The sequence below is a fragment of the Dendrobium catenatum genome, unplaced genomic scaffold, assembly GCF_001605985.2.
Source record: "Dendrobium catenatum unplaced genomic scaffold, ASM160598v2 fragScaff_scaffold_71, whole genome shotgun sequence".
NCBI classification, from domain to species: Eukaryota; Viridiplantae; Streptophyta; class Magnoliopsida; order Asparagales; family Orchidaceae; genus Dendrobium; species Dendrobium catenatum.
In genome coordinates, this window is record NW_021318533.1 from 2,123,440 (window position 1) to 2,144,676 (window position 21,237).

Here is a 21,237-nt window from a genome sequence, read left to right on the forward strand (position 1 = left end):
TATATATATATATATAGCAAACAATTGATATCATAAAAATCATAAAAAATAATATATTAATTAAGGCTTCTTTTGGGACAGCTTTTTTAATGCTTTCTAAATCATCATTATAGTACAAAATATTCTAGTTTTAAAATTTTTTGTACTTCAAAGATGTTTTAAAAAGCAATAAAAAAATCGTCCCAAACAAAGCCAAGGTTTCTTACTTTCTTACTACTTTTTTAATTTTTTATATTAAAAAACCGCTTCATAAAATAGTTAAGAAAACATTCACAAACAAAACCTAAATTATCATCAATCCAAATAAATCAACATATATAGTTACAATTTAATAGAATTGTACGCTCACAAAAACGCTAACGGATAATTTTATTTGGTAAAAAGACTAAAAAACGCCCAAATAGTTCTTTTATTTCCACGAATAATGATTGGTTGGTAATATTTAGTAAATATTATTTACAGCATATGAGCCCCCTCCCCCCCACGAAGAACTATTTTGTGTGGTGTGCGGAGGGCGTCTAGAGATCAATAAAAATATGCCATGCCACCTTATTGGTAGATACTCAGCTCGGTACCGGCACTCGGTACCACTGGGTACCCAGTGCTTAACCGGACAGTTCTTCCGTCCGGTCTCCGTACATAATAAAAGCTCCCAACGGCCCGACATATCGGACAATGATTTTGGTCAATCAAATCGGACGAAACAACGACACTGAAAGCCAGAATAAAGAAGTTCAAAAACGCTTTGGAATGCATCTCTTATCTGCAAACATTATCCAATTAAGGGAGTCTTAATTCAGACGATTATCTCAATGGAGAGATTCTCTAATGTTTAGGCTAAGAATCTTTGGCCTGTTCTGTGTTTCCTTCTGGTCCAATCCATTTGTCATTTACTCCCACCAAATATGGAGGATCATTTCAAACAAAATATCATCTTATCCTCTCAATACAATTTGATTCATCTTAGCTGTATAGCTTACCCAATCAGTTCCCACTACTCACAGTGTCCTTCCAATTCAAAACTTCTGGTTTTAGCTCACAAATCCAGAAAGATAAGTGCTTAATTCATCTCCTAATCATATTAAAAATAAGCTAGTGGAGGCAAGATAACCAAAACCAGTGGAAGGATAACTGTTAGTCACTAATAGTTGTGTTAATATTTGACTCGACCCAAAAATTCGATCCGAATCCGAACCGAGTCGGGTTAGGGTTTGAAATTTTGATCCATTTGTAAAATTGGGTTTGGTTCGGGTTGATCCGACCCATTTCTTAATTAATTTAGGAGGGTTTTTAAAGATTGTTATGAAAAAAGTATATTCTGTTTCCAAAAAATAATAAACCATGTTGTCCAAATTGAATTAAACTTGGTTTATTTTAAATTGATTGAAGTAAATCTTATCTTAATTTGATTTTGATTTAAATAAATCGAATTAAATATTTTTTTTTTTGTAAAATATCCCCGAAGCGGGTCGGGTTCGGGTTGACCTGGATCTGAAGCGGGTCAGGTTTGGATAAGGTAGAACAGTGTCAGGTTAGTACCGGGTTGAACCCGAACCCCTCCCATGACCCGATTTTGACAATCTTAGTCAATAAAAACGTTTTAGAGAAAATAAATTTTTGAAAGTTGTTGTGGGTATTATATATCTAACACCTAAAATTTTAATATTGCATACATACAATTTATATTATTTTAATATCAAATATGCCACCTATATTTCATTCCCATCTCCCATATATTTTATTCATACCATCCATATTTGATATGAAGTGTACTGCGTAAAATGTATGTAATATTAAAGTTTTAAATATTATATATGTAAATAGAATAGTACATAATGGCATGCATGTAAATTCACCAATTTTTTTAGTTGGTTTTGTAATGTTATCACACATTAGCAAATCTAGCCGTAAAAAATAGTTTTATATCACATAACTTTCTAAAAAAATGTAAGAAATTAATAATCAAATGACGGTGTGGTTATGATTTGAAAAATAAAATTTATGAGTAAGACAGTCTAAAATATATCATAAGTAGGGGAGTCAATTTTTGACACGACCCAAAAACCCGACCTGAACCCGACCCAAAAAATCCGGGGTCGGATCAACCAGTTTGTTAAACGGATCGGGTCTGGGTTCGGATTTTTGACCCATTTTGAAAAACGGGTCGGGTTCGGGTTGACCCGATAACCCGCGGGTCGACCCGTTTAACCTGGATCTAGCATGAAGTAACCCGGTTTCCAACCCTATCTCTAGCAGGAGTTTCGCTGTCTCGGGTTAACAAGTCAAGCCCCGCCTCCACCGGCGATGACCCACCCCACCTCCGACGGTCCAGCCTACGGCAGGACCCGCCTCCGCCAGGCTCCAATTGACCCGCCAGGAGCCCAAGATGCGTCGACGCCCAGGCCCTATGCTCTCAGTCGACCGCCTTGTCGCCATTCGCCCACGACGATGCCTAGCCAAATCGCCATTCACCCACGACGACGCCCAGCCAAGTCTCCATTTGCCCTTATTTCGCGGCTCACAACTGCGCTTGCGGGTTTGCGGGTCGGGTTGGGTCAACCCGGCAACTTGTGCGGGTCGGGTTTGGGTCATGATTTTTTACCATTTAGCTAAACGTGTCGGGTTCGGATCAACCCGTTTATAACTGGGTCAAGTCGGGTTCGACCCGAACCCGACCCGTTGACCCGAATTGACACCTCTAATCATAAGTCATAACACATAAAAATTGGATATTAAATTTTTACTATATTTATAAATATTGTGGATAACGTTATTGACATTTTCATTTATTGGAATAATTACCTAACTAATAAAATTTTAGGAAATAAAGGCGTGTTGGGTGGTTCGTTTGGATTGTGGATAAGTTTCAAACGCCCCGTTCTACTTTTTAAATAGGTTTTTTCTTCTCGTTTGCTTCCACCGCCAATGATTTTTAATTTCATTTTAAATTTAAAATATTTATTTTCGCCTCCTTCGCTCTTCGTTCCCACGCAAAGTGGCCCACCTTCTTTACCCCCTATATATAACAACCCTAGCCAATTTGCATTTTCAAATCAAACGAGTAGTCAAGAATTTTCGAAACGATATGGCGACAACCTCCAAGGTCTCTAGCATAACGCCCGGGGCAAATCATTCGCCGGCGGCGGGCTCTTCGCCGCTTCTTCCAAGAGATGCATCTCTCGCCGCGGCTTACGAGCGTTACCTCCGGCTTTCAGATCTCGCCAGGCTCTGGAATTCAAGGGATTTCCCCCAGTGGAGGAGCGAATCCGTGCTCAAGCCGGCGATTCAAGCCCTTGAGATCACTTTCCGGTTAATCTCCATCGAGCTATCCGATCCCCGGCCGTACGCGAACCATAGGGAATGGAGTCGCCGGCTGGAATCGCTCGCGGCTTTGGAGATTGAGATTATTGGAAATTTATGCGAAGAGGATGGTGGTGGCGGTGCTCCGGTCGTGGATTTGCGGTCGAGTGCTGGGGTTTTGGCCCGAGATCGGAGCTCGCAGGAGGTGTGGCAGTTACCCGGAGGCGCCGGACCCGTCGTGAGCCGGTCGAGCGAGGAGAGCCTTCTCCCTCGCCTAGCCGCGTGGGAGAAGTCTAAGAACATCGCTGGTAAGATCCAGTTCCAGATCGAGAGCCGGATGCAGGGGAGTCCATTCACGTTAGGGTTGGGCGAGCCGAACCTCGCTGGAAAACCCATATTGGAGTACGATCTCGTCGTCCGACCTTCCGACCTACATTCCCTGAAGAAGACTCCCTTTGAGAATCTCAACAATCACGAGAACCAGAAGCTCTTCAACATCCACCAGATCCTCGAGTCCTGGCTTGCGTCAGCGAAGGAACTCACGAGGCGGTTAGTGGATCGCATCGACTCTTCCGATTGGGCTGCAGCCGCTGGCGACTGCTGGCTCCTGGAGCGAATCTGGAAGCTCCTCGCGGAGATCACGGATCTGCATCTACTAATGGATCCGGACGATCTCCTCCGGCTCAGGGGTCAACTCGCGTTACGCACAAGCACAGGATCGGAGGCATTCTGTTTCCGATCAGCGGCGCTGCGAGAAGTCACCGCTGCTTCAGGCAAGGAATTGAAACGGAGGGTGCCGTGGGTGCTGGGCGCTGAGGCTGATCCGAGCGGGGGGCCGAGGTTACAGGAGGCGACGATGAGGCTATTTCATAGCCGGCGGCGAGGGGATGGCGGAAATCCTGGAAGAATTCAACTTTTGCAGGCATTTCAGGCGGTGGAGGCTGCGTTGAAGAGGTTCTACTATGGATACAGGCAGGTGTTGACGGCAGCGATGGGGAGCTTGGAGGCGACGGAATGCCGGCCCCTGGCTGTCTCGCCGGAGTCCGGCGATTCATTGTCGCAGATGTTTTTGGAGCCGGCTTACTTCCCCAGTCTGGATGCCGCGAAAACGTTTCTGGGAGAGCTATGGCAGAATGAGCACCGACGCAGCAGCAGCGGTAGATCGGACGGTAGGTGTGGGACGAGGTAATAAGGTCCAACGGTGGATTGGTGGTTTGGAGGATGAATTAGTACGACGAGTAATGTCGGATTCGATCGGATGCATTTGATTGCGTGTTATAATTTTGAATGTTTTAGCTTTGGCATTGGGGTTAGGGTATGATTTATACTTTGTTTAAATTTATTATTCAATTTTGGTTATTTTTACATTATATGTAAATTTTCAATAAATTAGTTTATTGTCATTTCAATTGATCTTGATTAATGGTGGTTGAATAAGGATTCAAATGAGCCTGAATTGAAGCAATCAATCTCCAAATGAAGTATCTAAGGATGAGTTTTCTAAATGAATTGCAGAAGATTTAGTTGAGTTTTGGCATTGAAATTGATTGAACTAGAGAGTTTGAATTAGGCTTCATTTGAGATATTTTTTTCATTATTTTGTAAAGTAGTTTTTTATATAAAAATTAATTTTTTTATTAAAAAATTGTTTTAAGAAATAATAAAAAACTGCCTCTAATCATATTTGTTCCTTTCCTTGCAAGTTTAAGGATGTTATTAGATTGCTCTATCTCCCTACACCTCCGCATTTGTATCGGTTATCAATTATCGGCTACATCATTACTTGGGTTTTTATTGATGCGTCATTGTTTATTAGTTGTATTATTAATGTTGAGATGTTATTGAATTTTGATTTAGTGTAATTAATTGTATGTATGTTGTTAATAGTTTATATAGCTCTATTAATAATTTAATATACATAACTATAATTATATTCAGTGATGTCACCAAAAAAATAATTTAATTAAGAAAAAAATTTAATTCAAATTTTAGGATTTATACAAACTAATCATTTAAACTTTATTTTCAATAAATTTATAATCTAAATTTGATCTGACAAGACATGCCCAACAATATGAAGAATATCTTGATCTTAGTCAAAATATGCTTAAATCTTACACTAATAAATATATTTGGAAACTTTATTAGAGCATTTAAGAGATCAAATAACCTATGAATTTTGCATAAACCTAAATGAATATGTCTGAGCTCAAGATAACTTATTTAGACCAAATTTTTTTCTCAAGAGGATTATTAGATATCCTAAGAATGGTACCCATAATTTCTATTTCCTGGTATTGCTTCTGCATATTTCCTCGATTTCTTCTTGCAGAGTTTTTATGTTTATCGATGTGATTCGTATTTTAATTATACATGATTAGTGAGTTCTAAGTTCTTTTTAAGGTTTAGGTGTGAATGATGTCGCCAAGCACTCTCGTCAGCCACATATTACCCTAATTGTTTTCATTTTGTTTCTCGTCAGCACTGAATAACACTAAGACGTTAAACTTTATATTTCTCTACCTCCGATTTTCGATTTTCGTACAACGCTAAGAAGTTAAACTTTATATTTCTCTACCACCGCGAATACTCTAGGACGCAATAATACTTTACATATTATTAAAATATTAGTATTTTATATAAACAAATAAAAAAGTTAAATATTAGGTAATGTCCATACGTTAATGTTTTTGTTCTGGGTAGCCTCTCTGCTTTACTTATTTAAAGCCTATCAAACTTTGACCCCGCCCACGACACTGACGATCAAACATCCGATCGCGTCATCCAATCTAGAAGGAGTTGGAAGTCCACCAGAATTCCTCCCGTCGACCAACCGAGGCCGTTTTTACTCGTTTATATCCTTTGATCCGCACTGCAAGAAAAGTAAACAGGTGAACGAATACTTGTTTTTGAATCGGAGGAGCTGATGGCAGCGAAGGGTTCAGGCGAGGAACCGGCGATTGGGGTGCCCTACCCCTACGCCTCAGCTGGCGGTGCTGGGGTCGCCGACTATGCCCAAGGTCCGGCTCCCCAGCCTGTGTTCTACGGGACGCAGCACCCGCATCAAGATGGGATGATCTCGCCGAATGCGGTTTTTGGAGATCCAAAGGGCATTCCGCTCCAGCAGACGATGTTCAGGGATACCCCTGCGCCATTCGAGTGCGTTTACTGTGGATCATCCAGTCTCACCACCGTCAGGTCCTTTACCCCTTCCGGACCCTAATTTGTTCTTCCGATTCTGACTCGTGTTTTCTTTATCTTGATTTTATTTAGGCGATTATCCGTAAAATTATGCTCTTTGGTTATAGGAGCTAGGGTGTTTGGTTCTGCGATCTTTATAATGTTATATTATTTGTAGGTATCAGCGATTTAGTTTTATCTGCTTTTGTTACTGTAGCCTAATTAAAGAGATCCCTATACATCTAAAGCAAGAAGACAGGCAGAGAAGGACTTTCCATTTCAATGAAACAAAATTCTGCACATCTATTTAATGTACAACAGGCTATATTTATAGAGCTATAGTTACACATGTGATGATATGATAGGTGGAGTGCATTCTATCCTTATTCCTTTTAGCCGTACTATTTGAGATAGCTGCCTTTCTTGAACTTTGTTGTTGAGCTGTCATTATTCCTCCGCAAAATTGACGATGGTGATTGAATCGTTAGTTTGGATCACAACAATTGAAATCTTGAAGTAGAGAGAGGTTTGGTTAGAATATCTGCAATTTGATCAGTTGTGCTGATTGGAACGATGGTAATTTCGCCAGATTGAATATGATCTCTTATAAAATAGCATTCTCCTTAGATGTGCTTCGTGCGAGCATGAAAAACCGGATTGTGGGTAAAGGCGATGGCCGATGTGTTGTTGCAGTGGATGACAGTTGAGTCGATAGAGGAGATGTGAAAGTCTGAGAGAAGGCGTCAAAGCCAAATTTCATCTACTGCTGCTGCGACCAATGGTCTGTATTCTGCTTCTATAGAGGAGCGCACAACAATTTGTTGCTTCTTCACTGTCCATGAGATAAGAGTGTTGCCGAGGTATGTACAATATCTGGAGGTGGAGCGGCAGGTAGCAGGATCAGTGGCACAATCGGCGTCGGCAAAAGGCAGTGAGGTGGAGATTGGATTTGAAGATGGGAAGACTAATGTCTGTAATACCTTGAAGATATATGAGGAGGTGTTTTAATAGAAGAAAATGCTGGGAAAGAGGAGAATGCATTTGTTGACAAAATGTATTGACCACGAAGGCAATATCGGGACGAGTTATCGTAGCATATTGCAGCGAGCCAGTTAGCTGGTGGTAGATGACTGGATCGGAGGAGAGAATGTTCGTGGGAATTGTGGTGGAGAGTTGGTGTATGATGGATTGGAGATAAGATTGCAATTAGTGAGTCCTGCTTGGTGGAGAATGTTGTTAATGTATGAAGTTCAAGAGAGATGAAGATGATTGTTATGAGTGGTAATTTGGAGAGCCGAGATGTTTTATTGAGAATTGGCTGTTAAGAGAAGAAATGAGTTGTAGTAGAAATTGAGGATTGGTCCCAATTAAAAGAATGTCATCCACGTAGATTAGGAGATAAGTTTGAATATTATCTTGGTGGACAATGAAGAGAGAGGGATTGGATGGGCTGTGATGGAAGCCGAGGGACAGTGGATGAACGAAGAGAGTTTTGAACCACTGTCGAGGGGCTTGCTTGAGGCCGTAAAGAGATTTTGTAGAAGGCAAACATGATGAGGAAATTAAGTGTCTTCGAAGCCTCGAGGTTGTTTCATGTATACAGTTTCTTGGAGGGAGTCGTAGAAGAAAGCGTTAGCGACATCAAGCTAGTGTATGAACCATGAATTGGTGACGACAAGGGTAAGAAGGATGCAAATAGTGGGGAATTTGACGATATGACTAAATTTTTTTTTGTAGTTGAGACCGTACTCTTGACGATGCCCTTGAGCAATGAGTCTGGCCTTATATATGGTAATGGATCCGTTGGCATGTCGTTTGGTTTTGTAGTTCCAACGACAGCCTAGGATGAGAGCATTGGTTGGAGGAGGAACAAAGTGCCATGTTCCTTGTTTTTGAAGGGCCAGAAATTCATTAACCATAGCAGTGCGTCAATGAAAGTGTTGAGAAGCTTTGGTTTAGGAGGATGAATCCAAATTTGTTGGAGTAGTGGAGTGATTGAGGTTAAATATTTGTTTAGGTTTGAGAGAGCCAGTCTTGAGTCGGTGAGCATGGGATGAGAGGAGGGTAGAGTGTCTAGCAAAGGAATGAGTTGGGTATGAGAATCTGTTGGTGGAGAGGATGAGATGTGGGAGAGCTGTATATGCGATCGGAGAGCGGTTCAAGACATTCGTAGCCTTTATATGATGAATCATAACCAAGGAACACCAATTTTGGGGATTTGAGAGAGAGTTTGTGACAAGCATTTGGTGGTAGGAGGCGGTAACATGCACATCCAAAGACATGAAGGTGGGAGTATTGAGGAGGCTTTTTGTAGAATAATTGATTGGGAAATTTGTTTGAGGTGATAGAGGATGGCATTAGGTTGATAAGATACACTGCTGTAAGAAGGGTGTCAAGCCAGAAGTGAAGAGGGAGACTGACAATATGAAGTAAGGTGCAAGTGGCCTCCATGTGTCGATGTTTTCAATCTGCGAGACCATTTTGCTCGGGAGTGTAAGGGCACCTGATTTGATGATTAATGCCATGTATTTTGAGATAGTTTTGGATCCTGTGGTTTAGGAATTCGGTGCCACCATCACTGCGAATGTGTTTGATAGTTAAAGAGAATTGTTTCTCAACAACAGAATGAAAAGTGGTGAAAATTGAGAAGACATCTGATTTAACATCAGAGGAAACCCACATAAATCTAGTAGAATCATTCACCAACAAGATATAGTATTTAAAGTTTTGATTAGAAATAATTGGAGAGGGACCCCATAAATCTATATGAATAAACTCTAAAAGTTTATAGTTGTGAGCTAGAGATTTATATAAGGGTATTTTATGGCCTTTAGAGGCATTACATGAAGAGCAGGAGGTAGAAGTAGGTATGGCTAGATCTCGATTATGCTTGGCTATGGTGGACAAGACTTGCTGGTGAGGATGTCCAAGCCTATGGTGCCAGTGGATGGAGGATAGAGTTGTAGCTGAAAGAGCTTGATGATGGCCTTGATGAGTGGAGAAGCGGTAGAGACCTTCACGATATGGACCGGAGAGGATTGTATGATTGGTCTGAGGATCCTTTTTATGAAAATCATGGGCGTCAAAAAGGATTGAAAGATTATTATCTTTGGTTAGCGATGAAATAGATAAGAGATTGCGAGCTAGATTAGGGAGATGACGTAAATTTAAAAGAGAGATCTTACGAGTTGGAGTAGGTAAAAGGCCTTGGCTTGAGTGAGCGATAGGAATAGTTCTGCCATCTCCGATTGGGACACTATCTTGGCCGCTATATTCTAATGGCTGAAGAATGTTGTCAAGATTGTTGGTAAGATACGAGGATGCGCCGAAATCAATGATCTAGTCGGTGGTGGGGTTCGAGTTGGAGGCCAGAAGAGCAGTTGAGGGTGTCGTGTAATTGGCATTGAATCTATACCAATAGCTGTTGGCAATGTGCCCCCTTTTTTCACATATATGATAGTTGATTGTGTCGGTGGATGGTGTAGGAGTTGATGATGACCTGGATTGGTTCCCAGAGTTGGAGCATCTGCGGTAAGAAGCATTGAAAAACAATGGGGAGAAGCAGCAGAGAAAAAACAATGGGAGATGCGAAAAATGGAGAGAGAACCTCCTTATCGGGCTGTGAGCCAATATGGCTCTGATACCATAAAGAGATCCCTATACATCTAAAGCAAGAAGACAGGCAGAGAAGGACTTTCCATTTCAATGAAACAAAAATTCTGCATATCTATTTATTGTACAACAGGATATATTTATAGAGCTATAGTTACACCTGTGATGATATGATAGGTGGAGTTTGTTGGGTAATGCATTCTGTCCTTTAGCCGTACTATTTGAGATAGCTGCCTTTCTTGAACTTTGTTGCTTAGCTGTTATTACTAATCCTGTCGACAACTATGTATCTATTTGATGACTAAAATAATTAAAATAAAAAGAAGGATTATAATCTACGTTGATCATTTTAGTTAACGTAAAGTTATCTAAGCGAAATAAGTACACTTTATTTAATAGAGAATCCAGCTAATTGAATAGCTTTTTTTGTCATTAGTGATTTAGCTGATAAAGTTTGGGGAGTCGAATCAACTGTGTTTCGGAGGTTTTTGTCTTTGTAGGAGATGGAGCTTCAAATAGTTTGCTTTTAGGGCGGCAAGAGCTATTGTGATTGCAATATGATTGGGTAAAGGCCCTTTCTTCTTTAAAAATATAAAAGTATTTTCCAAATTTTGGAAATTCAGCAAAAGAGTTAATTTGATGTCTATTGAGGATAATAATAGAAAAAACAGTTAAGATATTTTGGAATGTAAAACGAAGATAGAAGGCTAGTAATAATCCTTGCTATGTCATAAAAATTAGAAAATAAATTGGGATGTTTGGGCGTGTATTATTAGCTAATACCTTGCTTTAGCAGGTATAGAAAGCTTTAATCTATGGTATAGATGAATGGTTTGAACGAAACGTTTATTAGTTCCAAAAAAAATTATTTTTGGTATGAATCTCAATAAAACTTGTAAGCAACCAGGTCCTTGTATTTTAATAATCTATTAAGGTATTAAAGCTCTACTAAGTTGCCTCTTGCAGTAGAAAGCAAACAACTTTCAAAAAAAAAAAAAAAAGAACCAAAATATTATTCCCTCTCTTGTAACTCAAGTAGTCATAGGAGCATGCAGTACCACCATTGCATTGACATTAAGTACAACATTTAATTTTGTAAAGTCAACAACTAGGACATAACTACTACAACAACAACAATAACATCAAGCCTATATCCCACTATGTGGGGTCGGCTACATAAATCCTTTTTCTCCATTGTGCCCTGTTAAATGTTAAATTCTCATTTAAATCTAATAAAGAAAGATCATTTCTAATATTTTCTTAGCATAAGTCAAATCTAACACATCTATTTTCCTAACTGGTTCATCAGAAGGCTGTCATTTTATGTGACCAAATTATCTAAGGCGACTGTCTAATCTTATCTTCCACTGGAGCAACTCCAACCTTTTCACGTATATGCTTATTTTGTATCATGTCTCTAAGATTAAAGCCACTCATCCACTTGAACATACTCATCTGTGCAACACTTAATATTATGCTTCTCTTTTAATGGCCAACATTTTGCACCATAAAGCATTGCAGGTCTAACCACTATCTTATAGAATTTTCCCTTAAGTTTGGACAGACTTTTCTATCACACAACAAGCCTGATGCATTCCTTCAATTTAACCATTCAACTTGAATTCTATTAATAATATCTCCATCTATTTCACCATCACTCCCATCACTCTGAATGATAAACCCAAGATATCTAAAACGTGTACTCTTATTAATGATTTTATCACCCAAAATCATAATCCCCCCACAAGAACTATTATTACTAAAGTTACACTCTATATATTCAATTTTAGATCTACTCAAATGAAAGCCTTTAGAGTCTAAGGTTGACCTCCATAAAATCAACAACTAGGACATGCATATACAACAACAACAACAACAACATCAAGCCTTTATCCCACTACGTGGGGTCGGCTACATGAATCCTTTTTCTCCATTGTGTCCCATTAAAAGTCAAATTCTCGTTTAAATCTAATAAAGAAAGGTCATTCCTAATATTTTCTAACCAAGTCTTTTTAGGTCTACCCCTACCTTTCTTAACATAAGTCAAATCTAATACCTCTACTCTCCTAACCGGGTCATCAGAAGGCCGCCGCTTTATGTGACCAAACCATCTAAGGCGACTCTCTCTAATCTTATCTTCTACTGGAGCTACTCCAACCTTTTCATGTATATGCTCATTTCGTATCTTATCTCTAAGGGTAAAGTCACTCATCCACCTGAGCATCCTCATATATGCCACACTTAACTTAGTATTATGCTTCTCTTTTAATGGCCAACATTCGGCACCATAAAGCATTGCAGGCCTCACTACCATCTTATAGAATTTTCCCTTAAGTTTGAGGGGTACATTTCTATCACATAACAAGCCCGATGCAATTCTCCACTTCAACCATCCAACTTGAATTCTGCTGATAATATCCCCATCTATTTCACCATCACTCTAAACAATAGATCCAAGATATCTAAAACGTGTACTCTTATTAATAATATGATGTGTGTATGGGTAATAAAGAATATCATATAGTTTTGGAGGAGAGAAGGTATGGATAATTACAAAATGTGAAAAGTTGAAAAAAGCTTAATCATATACGTATTAGATTCCTTTAAAAAATAAATTATAGACCTTTATTAAATATATATAGATTTTAAATATAGCTTATCATTAAAAAAAATTGCTAGGAATGAGTTCATGTATCTATCAATTAATCATGCTCAATAAGGTACCTTCTATAGGTTTGTGAATCATGAAACAAACGTAGTGTTAGGTTGATTGATTTTGGAATAACATCAATTTTTATTTTTTCAATAGTTTTATTATCATTTTTGAAAATGTGTTGCATCTTTAGCAAGAATGAGTTGCTCAATTTTAGATTTCTTGATAAGTTTAACCTGCATTAATAGTAGAACAACTATGTGGACCATCAAATTATCAGGATTTAATCACTTTCATTCTTGTTTTGATAAAGAGATAAAGTTCAATTCAATTTAGCCGAAAAAAGCATTAGATGTTGAGCCAATCTCTTGAAACATAATTGGTAACTTAGATCACGATCTTCTTCTGAACAACCTAACAAATAATCCAAATGATTTGGCTACATCATTTTTTGGCTAGAATATGACACAATTGTCCATAACTCACATAAAAATTAGTGGACACATTGGAGTTGCTACCATGGTTTAAAATTGCGCAATAAGAGGCGCGCCTCAGCGCAATTTCGCCCCTTTAAGCCTCAAAGCCCACGCAATGAGTTCAGGATATGAGGCGTATGCCTCAAGTTTATTGAGGCAAGCCTCAAGGCGTGCCTCGCCTCACGGTTGAGAGTCGTCCGCCTCTAAAAATAAAAAAAGCTAATGTACATGCTCGGTACCGCTAAGTATCGCTAGGTACATGCTCGGTACCGAGCAATTACATGCTCGGTATCGCTCCGTACATGCTCGGTACCGCTGGACACATGCTCGGCACCGCTCGGTACATGCTCGGTATTTTTCCATATAAACAACTTACGAACTTTAAAAATAAATATAACTTCAAAATTACTCTTACATTAAAAATTTGTTGGGGCGCTGCCCCTGAAAACGCCCGCAGGGGCACTGCCCCTTGATCCTGCGACTTGACCGGGCAGGTCGAATCCCGCCAGGGGGCAGCGCCCCCTTGGACCCCTGGCAGATCGGTATATTTTTGTATTCATGTTGTCTTATTATTGAGATATTTTGATTTCACTTCATATCTTGTGCATTTTTATATTTTATATATTATTTATTTATTAGTATATACAAAATTTATCATTTTGTGTTTACGAAATTTTTTATTTTGAGGCTTACGTCTCGCCTCACGAACGAAAAATGCCTCAATATCCGATTACGCAATTTTAAACATTGGTTGCTACCATAGCTATCAAACCAACATGCTTTGATCGATCCATACAGCTCGACACGTCTCCAACAAAGAGTCACTTAAATCATTTAGAAGTAGAGTTAGGCAAACACCAATTGGTTTAGTGGAATCCATGACCCAGGTGATATTGTTCTCTCTATAATAATGGTGTTTCGTCAGCTATGACGCATATCAATTATTTAATACGATTAGAAACTCTAAAATTAGTTGCAGACACCTTTCTTATGAATCTGACTAAGTCTTATCATTTGTAATAAAACTTGAATAGGTTGTGCAAATACTTAGATTGCAATTTTCTTATCTAGTGATGAACCTTTAGAGGCTTATAAATTTGTATATAATGTAATCAAAAGGTTCTTCTTTTTGGATCTCTAAAATTCCAAGGTGGACTTTTCAATCTCAATTTGCTTTTTCAGGTCTTCGCCCAACTGAGCTTTCAAGTAAAGCAAAATCTTCCATCTTATCCATCCTCTCTCTCATTTATCTCTTCAAAGTATTTTTACTATCAATGAATATCTGACTTAGAAATGTTGATCAGGTGTTCACACTAACAGACATTGAATTTTTTACTTAAACTCAAACTCATGGTCAAGTATAAGTTGTGATTCAGATTTCATTATTGTTTCATGTAAATGTGAAAGTGTTATTTTTTTTAATTCATTTTTTAGCCTTAAATTCGAAGTCTGTTTGGGTTTCAATGTCAAGAACGTTGATTTGTTGTAGATCTCGTGTTATGAAACGTTCAAGAAACTTAGTTAATTTGTAATTTGATTAACAATATTACTTATTTGTTCATATTTGACATACAATGTTGTTTGATAATCCAATCAAGAATGCATTTTGTTGTTGATCTGTTAAATGATCCTAATACATAAACCATTTTCAATTTAATGGTACTTGTGCGGATAATGATATGAATATTGATGGTGGAGGCACTCAATAGGATTAGGACTATTCCTGTTGAGCTTCCTAAAATTGAAACGTAATATGATTATAGAGATATTGCTTTGGTCTGTTTTGAGATTTGCCAATCCAAATAAAAATTGAATCGAAACTTTCAAATTAAGATCAAATACTTGATCATCGGCAATTAAAAATGTTTTTGGAATTTTTATTCATTATCACCGTCATTGGCCTCATCCCAACTGTTTGTATTTATGAATCACCTGAAATTGTTGTTCTTTATGCCAAAAGATTTGTATCTCATCAAGTAGGAAAGAAGACCGGTAGATGATGACCTCTGGTTTATCTTTATTTTTTTTTTCCTTTTTCTATTTTCTTGTTTTGTTTGCTCTATCTATATTTTTAATTAGAAGCTCATGGGACTAGTCACAGGATGCATCTTCCTATGGGGATCCTAATAATATGAAGTGGATAGGTCGTTATTGTTTTTGTTGTTAAAATTTGAACGAGGTTTGATTATGGTCTCTTTTAAGTTGTTTATTTTGAATTTGAATTAAAGAGAGTTAAATATTTATAAGAAGGGGATAAAGTTGATTTTCAGAATTTGTTGGAGAATTGAAATTGAAGAGTTTTGAATGGATGGTGATTTTGGGTTTGAAATTAAAAAGGTTGATGAGGATTTTTAAGCAGGTCGCCGTTAGTGCTTATGATTTGTAGGGAAAAGTTTTAGACATAAAGAGAGGATTGGCTGTGACAGAATTGATGTGCATGAGAGATGATGGCTCAGAGTCTTGTTATCTAGTGATGATGGCTAATTTTAAGTATTGAGACATCTTATAATGTAAGCATATGATTTTGTGCATGCACGCTGCTATTCTACTAAATCTAGTACATATATATTGCAAGACTCTATAGTACATAATTTAAATTGAGTTACCCCGTTCTCTATGAAAAACTGTTTGTAAATGATTGATGAAGAACTCTTAAAGGCCCCGTGCGATCTGAAGTTGAAAGATAGGATATAAAAATAAAATGGGAATGAAATTGATAAAGGAATTAAATTGAAACTAATATTCACCCTTAGTTTGGGGGAAATTGAGTGAAAAGTATTATTTTTAATTTGATTGATCAGAAATTAGTTTTTTTAGTTTTTCTGGGGAGTAACATGAACCTCATAAATTTTTCTTTCTATTTTTTACTATGGTTGCGAAAGAAATTGCTGATGGATGAATGCCTTCGTTCTTATGTTCTAGTAAATCTTTTATTATTAATTATATTGAAACCAATCACTAAATATGAAATTGTTACATTCCCTCCAATTTCTTTTAAACATACAAAGCCAAAATTTCTCTTTGTTTTTGCTGTGATTTATTTCTCATATACCGTCAACTATTAAATTATGCTAGCCATGGAGAACACCGAATATTAGGCTCTTATGTGATGTAATAGTTATAGTTTAAAACTTCGTGCTCCTTTGAAATAAACTTTTTTTTTTTTTTCTGATTTCACTCTGAAATCATATTTCTCTCTCTCTCTCTCTCTCTCTCTCTCTCTCTCTCTCTCTCTCTTTCTTTGTGGTTTGCTGCAGATCTAAACCAAGCCTAGCTGCTCTTGTTGGTTGCATGATGCCATTTATGCTGGGAGTATGCTTTCTTTGCCCTTCTATGGACTGCCTCTGGCACAAGTATCACTATTGCCCAAATTGTAAAGAGAAGGTAAGAAATATGCTTTCATGTAGGACACCACCTTGTATATTGCTCGTCTTATCGGCTATATTTATTCGGACATTAATCTTTCTTGCGTTTTAGGTTGCCAGCTTTGAAAAATCTGATCCTTGCCTTGTGGTAGATCCAACAAATTGGACCGAGCCGAGTTATGCTATCCCCAGGTTGGTTTGAACTTTCTAAAGCTTTGCGAATTCACTTATAAATGTATGGTTGCCCTTCTAGGTTTGTAAATATTAAAGTCCGTGCTAGCTCCTACTTGCAAAAAATGTTATATATTGACTATTGTGATACCTTTCTGTTTTCGAATGGTAATTAGTCCCGACTTCGGGCACTGTTTTCTGTAAACACCTGTTTGGAAACTCTACAAATTAGTAAACAGCGGCCAATTGAATGCTATAGCATCTATGGATTTGAGGAATAGTTTGTTTGGAAAGTTGAAAATTCATTTTCCTAAGGATTTTTATTTGTTTATGCTGTAAAGTTTCATAATTATTAGTATATCACCTAATCATTTTAATTGTTTTAATGTATCACTCTAATGCACTAAATTCTTCTATAATAAAATAATTGGATGTTAAGGTGGTTTATAAGTGAGCTTTTAATACAATAGGGTGGTTTATTAATAATTATCAATAATTGGTTTTATAATAAATTGAAATAATTGTAGTTTAGTATTACTAATGATTTCATTAAGAGCTACTCAACTGCAGACTGAAGTACGTTTTGATGGATTGAACTGTTAAGTATTAAGGATTGAACTGTTAAGTATTAATTTCATTACCACGGTATTTATTTTGTGATATTGAATAAATATGATCTGTAACTATTATAAATATTGCAGTCCATCTCTCTCAAAGAAAATGGACATAACCAGGTATAGTGCTTTAAAATTAAATTATAGAAACAACTTATGTATATTGTTATCATCTCGCTCTCATTCATAGAATAGAGATTGTTCAAATCTAAAGCTTAAGATGGATACATATTTTTTCCCTTCTGAGAATTAAAATCCGTGCGATAAGCATCCTTCTTTGAAATCAAGATTGTTCTGAGATGAATTTCTTCCACCTCAAGTTGCGAATGATAAATTCTTGTTGTTCTTGCTTCTTGATATAAGGTGTCGGCACTGTATGAAATCATTCCAGCATTAAGGTTGGTGGATTTAAAATTTTTGGGCCATAAGCATTGTCTCTGATGGGTAAATTGGCTAAGAAATATAGTGGTCTTCTCTTGTTTTAAAGTTTTCCTATGGATATGTAATTCACTGATGAATTTGTTTATGAAGACATGTTGGTTCTTAGAGATTCTATGCTTAGTAAAGTTTAACGTTTGGAAATGGTCTGCATTAAAGATTATGCTTCAATATTATCTATTGATCAAGATCTATGAATTTGTTGGGGATTTTATCTCGCTAGCATGAATTTACTTCATATAGTTTATGTTTTGTTATTGCAAGTCAAGCTTAATGTGCATAAGAATCTATAATTGTTTCTTTGCACACATTCATAAGCATTTGACTGATCTTGATGATTGGAGAAATTCATATACTCTTTTGTGTTTTAATGCAAATGCAAAGTCAATGAGTTATAATCATACCTCTTCTCTTCTTTATTATTTACTTTGAATTCTTGCAATTAAAAAGAAGCGTTGCTATATATTTGGAAGGTTCTGTAAACATCACCTTCTTGTGAGGAATCACATGGTGCTGAAATATTCTTATGAGTTATAAAGTGCTGGAATTTTCTTGTAATGAATTATGTTGTGCTGAAATCTTATTGTGAAGAGTTGCAAAATGCTGAAATATTCTTTTAATGAGTTGCAAAGTGCTGAATTTTGTCTCTTATTCACTTTTGCCCATCTTCTTGCTTTCTTTTTCCATAGAAGTGAGGTTGTGCAATGTTTTTGTACATTCATGATTCAAGAGGAAGAGGGCTTGAAGTTGTATGTTATATATAGGAAAGTTGTTGGTTGCATGAATCATGGTTTATGATTGGAAGGTTTCTTGAACTGTTGATAGGGAATCAAGTTGCATCAATCCCAATTTCATTTGGCACAAGTGTTGAGTTGGAATGTGAAAAGTGTATATGTGCATTTAACAAATCTTGATTGTTGGAAGGTGATGTATGCATTGTCGTGTTTTCAACATTTCAAACATAAATGGTTTCATATTGGGGTTTGAGAAGGGAAGATGTAGAGAGGGGCTTTGCATGCAGTAAAGACTCCATAAAACTTTGAACAATCATTTGAACATACACTCGGGCTCAAATTCAAATATACTTAGCGTGGAAGACACTAAAATTGAACAAGACTTGGATTGCAGAGGACTTATATTTGAACTTGCATCCTGGACTCAAATTGAACATTAATGACTTGAGCAATTCGAACTCAAGCGAGTATTTGAGTTGGACTACAAGGGGCATAGAAATGAGCTTGCACATTGAGCTTATGAACTTGATCTGAACTGGGCTTGGAAGGGTTCAGACGTGAGTCCGATTTGAACATCGTTGGCCCCTCATATTCGACACCAATCAAATTACAATACCTCTTATGGATGTATTCAGTGTAGCACACAACGAATGCAAATGCCCGCTGGTGTCAGCAATCATCAGACTGAAGACAAATACATAGAGCTCGTACAAGCAGAAGGTGATTGATTGGCACATTAAGTGCAAATACCTACGATCCTTTGTAGGAGGCCCGCTGTATATTCGATACATGTTTGTGAAAAAAAAAGTGAAATATTTTCAACATATCACAAACATGTATGAGCACGGTGTAATAGACTCCTACGACAATCCCTACGAATGTCTGTTGATTGAAAAAGGCAACAATACCACTTGACAGAAGAAGATCCGTCCTTGCAAGTAAGTACAATCGCCGATATGGTACTGGTGCAAATGACTTTCCTACGGGCATTTTTAAAAGACCATACCAAATATGATCCGTCCCTACAAAATACAATCATCAAACCCACCTGAGATTGGTGAAAGGTGGATATGATACTGATGTCAATGGGTCTTCTACAAATACCTTCAGGAGGTCATAGTGGATACAACGGTCCCCTGCAAATGAATACTTGTGAGCAACAACAATGGGTATGTCGTAAGTACAACGAACCCTTGTGGACACAAGTACAAATATCATATACGACAGCGGTGATTGAGATGATGCAAATATGTTAGGAAGAAAATGATTTTGGCATCCACAAATATCAAAAATAACAAGTCTACTACACTAAAGACCCTAAAAGGGATTCTTCTCAAGGCAATGGCCACGGACTTCAGAAAGACCCGCCACCGGATCCGCAACATTCGTACTAGCGGACAAAAGGCATGTATAAGATCTCAAATGAAAAATTGTGTGCATCCAAATGACAATTACCTACACAACTACAACTATTTCAAGCTACCCCTGCACGTGCACCGTAGCTTATATACACATAGGTACACAAAGGGGTATATCAAATCAATGAAATTCCCAAACACCCGTATGGGCCCCGGCGAGCGTGTTATTGGTACACACGTGACGTCTAGGTATGCTGTGTGGGTCAATAAGTGAATTCTGGTTCGAACCTGATCCTTCTATACAGATCAATAGGAGTCTACAGGGTTCAAACTTTCAAACAAATACAAGGTTGTGACGACCGGTGATTTGTTTTAATACATTCATATTAGGCCTTCAAGGCCTATAATCAAAAGAATTCACTAAATAAAGGCATGAAGCCTACAAAATTCGATCCTCCTAAGCAAGTAAAATAGGAGTGGACAGGGTTCAAGCCATCGGATAAATATGCGGTCACAAAGTTGACCGGAATATTTATTTTGTACATTCATATTACGCCTTCAAGACCTTTAACAAAGAAATTTCACAAACAAAGGCACAAAGCCTACGAGAAACCCGATCCTCGACCAATAGCTTGGTCGAGTTGACAGGGTTCAATCAATAAAGAGAAAAGACCCCGAACACCCCGATGATGGCCATGTTGAACGATGATCTCAACCGGAGGGGTTCACAAATACTTTCAAATGCCTCATAAAAGTCCACTCAAAATCCAAAACACTACAAAGTCCAAAAATCCCAAAATCATCAAAATCCAAAAATATTAAAAATCGAAATCCAACTATCAACGCTTAAAACGAAATTCATCCACCTTCCGCAATAGTTTGCCGAGGTAGACAATTTCAAATATAACTTCAGCTCACAAAGAACCAAATGCATAGTCGAAAATATCACTAGGATCCATTCTTAAATAATCTCCTGCAAATAAGGACGTGGTACGTGTCCTCTAACCAGTGATTTTGCCGCCAAATGGCACCGCAGGATAAACGATTATGACCCGGGGCCCTCTGAACTGAGTGATTTTGCCGTTAAATGGCACCACGAAATACTGGTTATGACCAGAGCCAATACATTCCTTATTGGCATCAAATCCTTGAGATATGAATCAATAGGATATGATTGATAGGGCACAAAACCCTTTGTTTGCTAAGGTGGATTTGAATTTGTTCCCTTAGGCAAACATCCAATCCAGGTCTACAAGGTCCCTTTGGACGAAGCAACCCATGGCTGCCGACAAGGATCATTCTGTCAGGTTGGGTCGACTACCTCCTCTGACTAAGT

The 21,237-nt window shown here is 37.8% G+C and overlaps 2 protein-coding genes across 2 annotated transcripts; both read left to right on the top strand.

The window, feature by feature from the left end:
- Positions 1-3,035: 3,035 nt before the first annotated feature.
- LOC110094158 (nematode resistance protein-like HSPRO2) lies at positions 3,036-4,737 on the top strand. Its single transcript, XM_020819323.2, has one exon. It carries the CDS (start codon positions 3,086-3,088, stop codon positions 4,487-4,489), a length of 1,404 nt encoding a protein of 467 aa, XP_020674982.1. The 5' UTR covers positions 3,036-3,085; the 3' UTR covers positions 4,490-4,737.
- A 1,288-nt stretch (positions 4,738-6,025) lies between these two features.
- Positions 6,026-17,037, top strand: LOC110094159 (GSH-induced LITAF domain protein). Its single transcript, XM_020819324.2, has 3 exons — positions 6,026-6,498; positions 16,479-16,605; positions 16,699-17,037. The coding sequence occupies exons 1-3, from the start codon at positions 6,227-6,229 to the stop codon at positions 16,786-16,788; spliced, it is 489 nt and encodes a 162-aa protein (XP_020674983.1). The 5' UTR covers positions 6,026-6,226; the 3' UTR covers positions 16,789-17,037.
- Positions 17,038-21,237: the final 4,200 nt, after the last annotated feature.